This window comes from Sparus aurata, chromosome 15, assembly GCF_900880675.1.
Source record: "Sparus aurata chromosome 15, fSpaAur1.1, whole genome shotgun sequence".
NCBI classification, from domain to species: Eukaryota; Metazoa; Chordata; class Actinopteri; order Spariformes; family Sparidae; genus Sparus; species Sparus aurata.
This window is the reverse complement of record NC_044201.1, coordinates 29697043-29709069: the sequence shown is the minus strand read 5'-3', so window position 1 is coordinate 29709069 and position 12027 is coordinate 29697043. Positions and strand designations below refer to the sequence as shown.

Below are 12027 nucleotides of genomic sequence, written 5' to 3'. Positions count from 1 at the left end.
TGACTTTTCCTTAAGTACCACCATGGGTTGAAGTTTTAGAAAAAAGGGACTGAAAGAGTGCTATTTGTTTGTCTGCTTGTGTTTTGCTTTCAGGTTTTTTTTTCTTTCTTAGTAGTTTTATTATTATTTGGAATAGTATGTTTGTGTGGGTAAAATGATCTATGTGTATGTATCTGTGTTAATATAATAATACAAATAAGTAAAGAAAAAAATTGCCATTTTCACAGACAGGACCAAAAACAACAAAAATATCGACTGATATTTATGCACCTCTGTATTTCCAACAGCTTATTTTACTTATACCATGTTTTCCTGCAAGTGCGAAAGGATCATGTTGCTCCAATATACATCATCAACCTTCTCAGTTCAGAGCTCATTCATCTCTGCCCCTTGGTCACTTGGCTGGCACAACGTTGAATGGTGTATTTTTTCTTTCTTTGATTTAAGTCTAATGGCCGGTGTTTGCCTGATGATCTGTATCACCCTCAATGTGTCAACCTTGTGTCCATCCAGAATGCGTGTAGCTACTTCTAAGCCTGACCATTACATTACTATACACTTCTTCCTCTTAAGCACTATATAGTATGTCCATCTTGTTTTATAAGTATTTGGTCATCACCCACACATGTGGTACCATTCCAGAAACACTTTCAAGATCTCTGTGTTGGTCTGTGTCGTGGTATGGGCCTTTATTTATTTTCTAGCCTGGCAAACCCTCTTTGGGTTCTTCCTCCTCCTTCCTCTACCACTGTTCATCTTCTTCCTGGGTGGGACCATCAAAGGTCTGTCTGTCAGCTGTGTCCCCTCTGATGAAAAACAAAGAATTGTGGGAATTTAAGTCCTGGTGCTGCTTATAACATGCTGCTGTTCCTGCCCATCATCATTGATTACCTGACAAATGCAAAGGGACCACAGACAAGCCTGTGGCCTCTGTACGTTGCTGCAGAAGGGAAAGCAATGACAGCAGCAGTTCAACAGCATGAATGATGACAACAAAAAACAGTTTGCTTCATGTAGACAGAGAAAGAGGGAGAGAGAAAGTTGAGAAGAAATAAGTCAACATGTATGGAACTTGTTCTGATTCATTCACTGTGATGGCTTCAACAAATGTTTACACAACAATGTGTAATAATTTTAAGTAACATACATGGATCCATGTGAGTCCATGTGATTATTTGTCACATTAAGAATTAATGTAGTATTATTCTGACTATTATTTTTGGTGTTTGAATCGTAGGCCTGCTAGTTTTTCGGATGTGATTTAGAACTCTTGCTTTATGCTTGACATCATAGATTACAAAACTTATTTCACTGCATGTGTAATTTAACAAGAAATTGTAGGCTACATCTTATGAAAATTGCATAAAAATGAATTTCCAAAGAAAAAAGTGAATGTCTGCCTTACACAAACTCTATGACGCACCAAAACCTGAACATCAAGACCAAAACCGCTGCCTGCTACCAGGAAGGAAACGTGCGACTGTTCCTTTTTTTTCTGATATTACTTAAGTATGTTTTGCCATAACTTGAATCATAGAGTTTACATACTGTTTCAGAGAGTAATTTTGGTCAGAAATGATAAAGCTAGTTAGATTAACAGGCAGCAGTGAGTGACATAGTCGTTGACACAAAGAAAAAAACAAAAACAAGAACATGACAGAAGAAGAAACAGGTGGAGCACGAGGACCATCTGACCTGTCAGGCTGTGATGAGAGAGTCACTGAAATGTCTGTATTATTGTATATGCAAACATCCATAAGTGGGATATTTTTAAGCAATTATGGTAAAAGTGATGACATCCAGCAAGTACTTTTAGTCAGGGGTAATTTATCTCATCATTATTAGATGATATTTGCAGTCACCTGTGGTTTGTGTAATCTATGAGCACCATACAAACAGAATAGCATTAGCATGTGATTCAAATGAAAATAGCACCGCACAGTAAATTCAAGTATTTAATAATCCTTTATTTAACCAGGCAAAAAACTCATTGAGATTTAAAACCTCTTTTCCAAGAGTGACCTGGCAAGGACGGCAGCACAGACGCAGAACGGTTACACCAAACACACAAGACACAAATAAAATACGATCACACACACTACAGGAAAACATGAGTGGCATTACATGATTACACAGTGCAATGACAAGATCCAATTGAATGTTCACGGTAGTCGGGGCAGAAAATTTGAAAGCCTTTTTGCCCAGTTCAGTTTTGACTCTTGGGACCTGCATCTGTATGATGTCCTGAGAATGCAGGCCATATTGGCTGAGTTTTCTACATGTAAACACAAATATGTAGGCAGAAGTCCAAGAATGGATTTATAGATAATAGTCAGCCAGTGAGAGATTCTACGGACATATAAAGATGGACAATGTGCGACGGCATTTAAGGAACAGTGATGTACATGATAGCTGCAGCCAGTATCCAATATCCAAACTCCATAATCCAACAGGGGTAAGAAAGTTGTGGTGATCAAATGTTTTCTGACTGGCAATGAAAAACGTCTGTGTCACATGCCTTTGACAAGTCTATTAAAAGAGCTGCACAATATTTTAGGTCGTCTAGTGCCTCTATGATGTCATTTACCACTTTAAAAGCTGCAGTTATTGTACTGTGCTGTTTATGAAAATCTGACTGACATTGTGAGAGGAGACCACGAGCATCTAAAAAGCATTGAAGTTGTTTACTGACACACTTTTCTAAAACTTTGGAGAGAACACACAACTTAGAGATCAACCTATAGTTGTTAACAGTATCCCAACTGTGGCTTTCCACCATTTAGAAGATCTGCAGAAGGATGCTTTGTCCCCCTTAGGAGTGGAGGTGGATTTCAGGTAGGCCTCAGCCTCGACAGTCCAGGTGGATTTCAGGTAGGCCTCAGCCTCGACAGTCCAGGTGGATTTCAGGTAGGCCTCAGCCTCAACAGTCCAGGTGAATTTCAGGTGGTTCTAGCCCTCAAACAATCCAGATTTCGAGTTAAGCTACAATCCAGTAACATCGAAATAAAAACATTTCATCAAGAGATCCCAGACTGAAGAGAAGATGTTGTTCATGAAAAGTTCCACTGTGAGCAAAACGTTTGTACTTTCAGTTTAAGCACATATTTGTGCTGCATAAGAGGACCAGAGTGGACTGTGGCTTGTTTGGCCCCTTATAAACAGCCCTATAATCTAAATTGTGCTAATCAAAATGACAAGTTTCAGGTGCATATGAGTAAGAAGGTTTTCTGTGGTAATCTTGCAACAGTCCTGTGATGGTTGCAAAGAATTTCAGATTTGCGAAATGCATATGCCCTTCCTTAGAAGAGGAGGTGACAATTTACAGGAACATGCTGGATGTTGTCACCTACCATATTTAATGTTGAGTGTCTGTATGCAGAAGACAAAACATTGGATGCTGGTGCAGGGAACTCATTCAGGGGGTCTTTCAGCTTTCACAGGTAAGTTATTCTTACATATACAGATGATAAGAACTGCAAATGAACATGCATGAATAGTTATATAAAAAGAAAAAGCCACAGCAGTTTCATTCAAAATTATTGTGGATATACTAAAGGTATACTGAATTTATGTGAAATTGCACTGACCAGTCAATAGATAATACAAAATAAAACGTGCTCACTTTTTTATAACCTGTTTTTCTTCATACAGAATGGAGGAGGCCTTCACTGTCAACACTTCAACTACAACTACCAACTACAATAACTCTGTCAATAACTCCTCGGGAACATTTGTGATCATGCAAGTTGTGATGACAAGCACAATCATTTCTATCGGAATTCCTTTGATCATCATCGCCATCTGTTCTCTTCATTCTCTGGTATGTACATCATGACTGATATATGTTCATTATGGTCAATAGTGCTATTTAGTTACGAGTTAAAGAAAGAAACTCAAAAAAAAGTTTTGAATTTTGTACAGCTCTATTTGGGGTTTTCCTCCAAAAAAAAAAAAGGAACGATTACATTCTTTAGACATTATTGTTACCAGTGCATGAACATGCATTTGATGTTTGTGTTTTTTTAAAATGTCTCCATATTTATAAGAAGGATTGCGATTAGAATGATAGACATTCATGTTGCAGAGATGACGATTACATTTTTAAAAATTCTGACTGTCCCATCAGATTCAGGTTTACTTCATCTTTATTACAAATTAGCAGATTTGAACATGCTATCACAATCAACTAATATGTTGAACCTGACAAACATTACCTGCTGAACATCAGCATTGTAACACTTTCATTGTAAGTATTTTGGAGCACATACTTGATCTCTGTTAACATGTATCCTGTTATTTGTGAAATCCTGAAATGTATATCCAAAGGCACATAAACACGAGAAGTGCAGTCTGAATGAGCCAGATGCGTCACACAAGAGTATGAAAAACAGCTGTACAAGTTGCAGTAAACCGTGTCCTTCATCTTGTTACTGCAGTGAATGGCCAGTTTGTCTTATATGATATTCCTGAAAGCATAAATGAGAGTTTGATACAAAAATGCAGCAACTTCTCTGACTACGTTTGGTTGGCAGATCAAGATGACATATTTGGGAGCAGGTGGAGTTCAGAACATGTTTAAAACTGCTTGTTTACTTTTCCTTATGTTTTCCTGCAGGTGAGAAATGATCATGTTGCTCCGATCTACGTCATCAACCTTCTCATTTCAGACCTCATTCAGCTCTGCTGCTTGATCCTCAGGCTGACACCATTAACAAGGGAGATACATGATACTCTATATTTCATTTACTTCTGTGGTCTGATTGCCAGTGTTGGCTTCATGGTGTGTGTTGCCCTGGAAAGGTAACTATTTGTGTCCAGTAAATTTCTTCTGTGTCTCACCATTATTTCACTAATCTGAAGCTCCTTAAACACTCTATGTCAATCTTGTTTTACAGGTTTTTGGTCATAGCCTGCCCATTGTGGTACCGCTTCAGACGAACCATCAAGATTCCTGTTTTGGTCTGTGTCGTGGTCTGGGCCCTTACTCTTGTCAATCTCCCAATATTCTTGGTCAACAAAGAGGTCTTACCAGTCATCCACGGCATTATCTTCCTCCTTCCTCTCCCACTGTTCATCTTCTTCCTGGGTGGGACCCTCAGAGCTCTGTCTGCCAGTCGTGTCCCCTCTGATGAAAAACGAAGAATTGTGGGAATTTTGGTCCTGGTGCTGCTTATTTACACACTGCTGTTTCTGCCCAGAGCGATTTTTTACCTTACAGATAAAAAAGAAGAATGCCTCTACCACCTGTCTCACATGTGTCTTAAGTTGAGTCCCATTGCAGATTTACTTCTGTATGTTTTCATGAGGAAAGGCAGCATAGACAAGCTTTTGGCTTCTCTGTGTTGCTGCAGAATGGACAGCAATGACAGCAGCAGAATGGACAGCAATATCACCAGTTCAACAGTGTGAATGATAACAAAAATGTGGCCAAATAAAAAGGATAGATTAATTTATCAACTTTCTCAACAGTTCATGGCGTTCACAATGTATTCAGTAACGATTAATGTTTGTGACACGTTACCCGGTGAACTATTCACAAATTATACAAACTCATTTTCTCATCAATTTTCCTTTGTCGATGTAGAGCAATAAGACCAAGTGGGTCTTCTTCTGTGTGATTTCCGGTAAGCATGGCTCTCCGCACATTCCCTCTGTTACTGTGACACTGATCTGCCCAATCAGATTCATCAAGTACGAGTCCTGCCCTCTCTGTTTGACAAAATCCTGATACGTTTTCTGGTTAATGTTGTTGTGGTTTTTGGAATTTGCAATTGCATTTTCCGACTTGCAGTTGTGTTTTTTGACTGGCTGTTGGGATTTGTACCAGCCAGTCGTCATATGATGGTGCTTTTTGTGAGAACAGTTGATTTTTGAGTCTCATTCCCAACTCGTCAAAGACTGGTGGCCGACCTGTCCTCCTCTCCCAAAGCATCCATTTTTTTGACAAGTTGGGAATGAGATTTCAAAATCAACAAATACAGCTTGAAAAGAGCACCTTTAATCAAAGAAGCAAAAGAGAGAATTCTTTTTTAACTTAGCTCAATATAGCCGCTACAGATTCTTTTTTTGGTTCCTCATTGACAATTTAATGTTGTACTATATTGGCTTTACTTTCATTATTTTTCATACAAATACAAATATATCTACGTATGTATGTATGTATGTGTGAGTGTGTGTACTATTTCATTATTTTTATATAATCCAAGTTAAATTTTTTGTTTTTTCAGTGGTAGGCATGCTAGTTTTTAGGTTGAGATTCAGAGCAGCTGTTGTGTGTTTGGCATCATGGATTGAATCTCATCTAAGTGTATGTAATTTTATATGAAATTTTAAATTTCCTTGAAATTCAAATAAAAATCTGTTTCTCAACCAAAATGTGAGTGCTGAGTCTTTGCAGAGATCCAACAATGATAAGTATATTTTACAAAATGTCAGACTCTTTCTCTAAATACTTTGGCTCTCTGATGAGCTAACATGATAGCTGTTAGATAAGACTGATATCTGCAGCAGTTTTTTGAGTATCTGTTTTAGTTTAGAGTCACATTTATATTTAGCAGACGCTTTTTTGTTTTACACATACTTAACATATGTACATAGTACATAGTTTGAGAAGTAGACACAGAAAACGTGACTGAAGACTGACAGATTCGCAAACGGCAACACTTTGAAGCTTCAGCTCGATTTCCCTTAAAATGGTGACAGCGCAGCAGAATGGTAGAAAAGAAGACAAAAGCTTTTTCAACCTTGTCAATGAACATTTTAATGTTTTGCTTTTAAACCAGTGGAATAGTAGATAGTCTTCTTTGTTCCTGCTGGTACTAACCACCGTGCTATCTTTCGAATCCACCACAGTCTGTTATGTTGTATATCTGGGTATTGAGTTATTAGCGCCCTCTCTGATAAATTAGGCTAAATATATTATGTGCATTTTCAATACATATATCAGATGGAGATATGGACATAATGAAACCAAATATCAACTACATACATTTATAGCAGAATAAACTGTATGCTCCATCTCATTGAGGGTATTTAACCTGCAACAAGGTCAGCTGATGATGACTCATTAAAACTACAAACCGACAAGAAAAATGTTCTTAGACATGATTACTTGACATTTAAAGGCTGATTCCCACTTACATTGTGGTGTTTTATTTTCTCAGTCTGATGATGGTTTCACAAAAATCAATCAGTTTATCAATCAATCAATTAATCTGCAGTATGGACAATATGTCTCAATAGATGGAACAGTTTCCTGCTTCCTTCAGAAGGCATATATATATAGCCGTATGCTATATATGTATGTGATTATATACACACACACACACATACAGACACACACACTTTGTGGACCCACTGCTGCTGTAACAAAATAATTTCCCAGTCTGGGATCATTAAAGTAATTATATCTATCTATCTATCTATCTATCTATCTATCTATCTATCTATCTATCTATCTATCTATCTATCTATCTATCTATCCATACATACATACATACATACATACATACATACATACATACATACATAATACATACATATACATTTTCATTTTTATTTAATATGAGTTCAGCAGCAGCTGTTTTGAACTTTCAGTGTGGATTCAATCTTCTATCATGATATTTGTGACTTAAAATAAAATTGTACATTTTCTGAAACTTCACATAACAATCTGTTTCTAAACAAAATTGTAAATGTCTGCACTCGACCAACTTTCTCAATTTAAACCTGATAAATGACCATAAAGCCAAAACCTGCAGTTACCACAGAGGATCTTGTAGTTTTTTGTTGTTTTGTGAATACCTTGTTTTTCTGATTAGCTGGCAAGATAGCTGACAGATACGAATTCTATCTGTACCAGTTATACTTCAGTGTCTGTGGTATTTTACATTCACATTTATATTTTTTCAGTGAAGAGTTGCTTTTTTCATGATATAAATCAAATCAAATCAAATTCTAATCAAATCAAATCAAATCAACTTTATTTATATAGCACCACATACAAGTAAAAATGCAACCCAAAGTGCTTTACATTAAAAGAAAAGAAAATGAAACAAACCCCCTTAACATCCCCACTCCCCACACCCTTATCCATGTAACATGAACACACACACACACACACACACACGCACACACACCTTTAAGCATACTACACTGATACGTACACCCCACCCCCCACCCCCCACAAGATAAAGTGGAATATGGCTGTGCACTGATAGATCTAGTGAGGAAACACCATCGTATGGGAGCCATCCCCACTGAGAGCTGTCCAAGCCGCCAGAGACCGCCCCGACCCAGACAGATAGGGGCCCATACCGCAGCCGTAAGGCTGTGGGGCAGGACTCGCCAACAACCCCCAGGACGGCACCCCCGTAGGCAGGCCAGACAGAGCTCCCGGAGTGGATGGCCCCCATGAGGAGAACACTGGAGCTGGAAACTAAGAAACAATAAATAAAATAAGTACTAAAAGAAATAAAAAACCTCCTAAGACAACATAAATGAATGTTAATATAAATTACTAAGAGCAAAACATAACTTTTAAGCACTAAACCCTTAAAAGCAGCATTAGAAATAAATAAATAATTGAATAACTAAATGAATAATAAAACCTTTAAGAGAAAATTGAAGGACAAAGAAAAATGACAGGACAGCATAAATGAGTGGAACTAGATGAGTAACAGTGGAACTGAGGGGACTCAGTTAAAAGCTAAATTAAAAAGGTGAGTCTTGAGCCTGCGTTTAAAAGCATCAACAGACTCAGTGACCCTGAGGCCCTCCGGCAGGCTGTTCCACAGGCGAGGGCCGTAATGATAAAATGAGGCTTCATCAAAGGTTTTGGTTCTAACATTGGGAACAGATAAAAGACCAGTACCGGAGGAACTCAGGGTCCGCGAGGGCCGATACGGTAAAAGCAGGTCAGACAGATAAGAAGGCCCAAGGCTGTTAAGACACTTAAAAACTAATAAAAGAACCTTAAAATCGATCCTGAAGCGCACAGGGAGCCAATGCAGTGATTCTAAAACTGGTGTAATGTGAGCCCGCTTTCTGGTCTTCGTCAGCATCCGTGCAGCTGAGTTCTGGAGCAGTTGAAGCTGTGAAATGCTCTTTTTTGGGAGACCAGAGAGCAGGGCATTACAGTAATCTAACCAGCTAGAGATAAAAGCATGCATTAGCACCTCTGTGCTGGCCAGAGAGAGAAACAGGCGACCTCTGGCTATATTCTTAAGATGGTAAAAAACTATCTTTGTAGTATTTCTGATGTGTGGAATAAAATCAAGCTCAGAGTCGAAAAGAACGCCCAGGTTTTTTATGCACTGTGAGTGTTTAAAAGCATTTAGTTTTGGTAAAAGTTTCTCTCTCTTGCTTTCAGGACCAATAATTAAACCCTGTGTTTTGTCCTGGTTGAGCTGTAAGAAGTTCTCTGCCATCCATGACATTATATCTAAAATACAGTTTAAAAGGGAATCAATAGGCCCCGTGTCATCAGGAGACACGGCGATGTAAAGCTGTGTATCATCAGCGTAGCTGTGAAAATTGATGCCGTGCCTCCTGATGACGTCCCCAAGGGAAAGCATATATAAATTAAAAAGTATTGGACCTAAAATTGACCCTTGGGGCACCCCATACTTAAGTTCATGCGTTCCTGGGGAACATGTATCCATACTTACAAGAAAGTGACGATCTGTGAGGTAGGAATAAAACCAGTTAAGAACAGTACCAGAGAGGCCCACCGGGTGTCTGAGTCTATTTAACAAAATGTGGTGATCTACTAAAAGCAGCGCTTAGATCCAGTAGCACCAGGACTGACAGTTTCTGAGAGCTCATGTTACACCTGAGATCATTAACAATCTTCACGAGGGCTGTCTCGGTACTGTGGTTCATCCTAAAACCAGATTGACACTTTTCTAAAATATTGTTGCTGTTTAAAAAAAACTTTTAATTGGATATAAACAAGCTTTTATAAAATTTTACTTAAAAAGGGTAAGTTGGATACAGGTCGGTAGTTGGCGAAAATATCAGGTCCAAATTGCTCTTTTTCAGAAGGGGCTTCACCACTGCCGTTTTAAAGGCAGTGGGGAAGACACCCGTCTGGAGAGAGCAATTCACAAGATTTAAAAGTTCAAACTCAAAGAACACATAAAATTGTTTTAAGAGTGATGTGGGAATTGGGTCTAAAAGGCAGGTTGTTGGGTAAACTCGGGAGAAAACTCTACCGAGTGTTACTGCATCAACCAGGGCAAAATGCTCCATTGTCTCCTCAGATAAAAGCGATGGTTCAGGTCTGTTAAAAGCAACATTGTTTTGTTCTAAAAGAGTGGAACTAATGCCATCGATTCTACCTCTGAAGTGGTCTGCAAAGTCCTCACATAGATCGTTTGTTGGAACTATGGAGGACTTCTTAAAATCAGTATTAGTTAAACGAGCGATTGTGGAGAAGAGGAATTTATGGTCGTTGTTTTTGTCTGAGATGAGTTGTGAGAAATGGGAAGTTCTTGCCTGTTTTACTGCTTTATTGTAGGTATTGAGTTTGTCCCGGAATATGTCATAATGAACTGTTAACTTTGTGTGCCTCCATTTTCTCTCTGCGCTCCTGCAATTTCTTTTCAGTTGTTTTATTTCAGTCTTTATCCAAGGTGGTGTAGGTTTGATTGATACTGTTTTTGTGGAAAGTGGAGCCACTGAATCCTGGGCTGACCTGAGTTTACTGTTAAAATTATCAGCAATAAAATCGCAGGGTGCAGGTAAAATGTCAGCAGTGCTATTGTTAAAATTTAAATAAAATCAGCAGCCACTTCAGGAGTAAGATAGCGCTTCCTCACTGTTCTCACCGGGGCCTCCTCTTGGATAAAACTGGAGATATTAAAAAACACACAATAATGGTCAGACACAGCCAGATCAACAACAGAGGACACACCAGTGGACAGGCCATATGTTATGACCAGGTCCAGGGTGTGTCCTCTGTTGTGAGTGGGCTGTGTGATGGGCTGCTTAAAATCCAGGTAGTTTAAAAGATTTAAAAATTCAGTCACAGTGGGATCTGAATTATCATCTGTGTGTATGTTAAAATCACCAGCTATCGAAACTCTATTATAAGTTGAGTGTAAAATCGATAAAAGTTCGGAAAACTCACTGATAAAACAGGGATGATGCTTGGGTGGCCTATAAATAGTCATACAAAAAATCGGACGACTGCTAAAAACAAAGGCATGGTATTCAAATGATGTATAGTTGTTAAAAGAAATGTCCTTTGTTATTGTAGAGTTTGAGATGATTGTTGCAGTCCCACCACCTCTCCTACCACTCAGTGAGAACAGCTGGTGCATCAGTGCTGAGCCATGTTTCAGTTAAAAATAAACAGTCAAGTTTGTTCTCTAAAATCAGGTCGATGATTATAAAAGACTTGTTCGACTGGAAGCGAATTGTAAAATGTTAAAAAATGTTATTTTTAGCGAATGTTAAAAATATATAAACAGGGGATCATGCATCTTCAACTTTCACTGTGTTACATCAGTTTAGTGAAGCGACAATGTTGCGCAAGAAAGTTGAGTATTTACTGATGCAATCAACAAGCTTCTCTTTGTGTTCAGGATGTTTAGTTTCCAAGTGACATCTTATCTTGTTCGGTTTTTTTTTTAAATTGAACTTCACAATGACTCTTGTCAGTGTTTAATGTTGTTTATCCACTATGATTAATAACTAAACTTACAGTAAATTAGTGACTTTGATAAGAGAACTGCTCAAATTGAGGGACAGCCAGCTGAAATATCTGAAATGCCAGACATCCATCAGATGTGCAAGAGCCACATCTGATCATTCATTAGGTGCTGTGATCCCCCTTATTTCTGATATGTATACTTTTATCATGACAATGCTCTCTGTGAAATGAGTGATGACGTTTTAATGAGGAAATGCATGATGCAAAAGATTTACAAGTCATGTACAATGTGCTGTTGCAACATTTGAAGCAGCTCACCCAGAAATAAAACTCAGTCATCATCTCCTCCCTCCATGCTAATGAAGAGTCAA

At 38.3% G+C, this 12027-nt stretch overlaps 1 protein-coding gene across 1 annotated transcript; it reads left to right on the top strand.

Moving 5' to 3' along the window:
- Positions 1–3739: 3739 nt before the first annotated feature.
- Positions 3740–5409, top strand: LOC115596829 (G-protein coupled receptor 4-like). The gene is made up of 3 exons (XM_030442239.1): positions 3740–3820; positions 4616–4800; positions 4896–5409. The coding sequence occupies exons 1-3, from the start codon at positions 3740–3742 to the stop codon at positions 5407–5409; spliced, it is 780 nt and encodes a 259-aa protein (XP_030298099.1).
- The last annotated feature ends 6618 nt before the right edge of the window (positions 5410–12027 follow it).

What these genes read in the sequence shown, in the direction of transcription:
- LOC115596829 (XM_030442239.1), top strand. Translation starts at nt 3,740, where the DNA reads ATGCAAGTTGTGATGACAAGCACAATCATTTCTATCGGAATTCCTTTG. An exon ending in TCTGTTCTCTTCATTCTCTG is followed by an intron (nt 3,821 to 4,615) that starts GTATGTACATCA and finishes GTTTTCCTGCAG; the next exon opens with GTGAGAAATGATCATGTTGC. An exon ending in GTGTGTGTTGCCCTGGAAAG is followed by an intron (nt 4,801 to 4,895) that starts GTAACTATTTGT and finishes CTTGTTTTACAG; the next exon opens with GTTTTTGGTCATAGCCTGCC.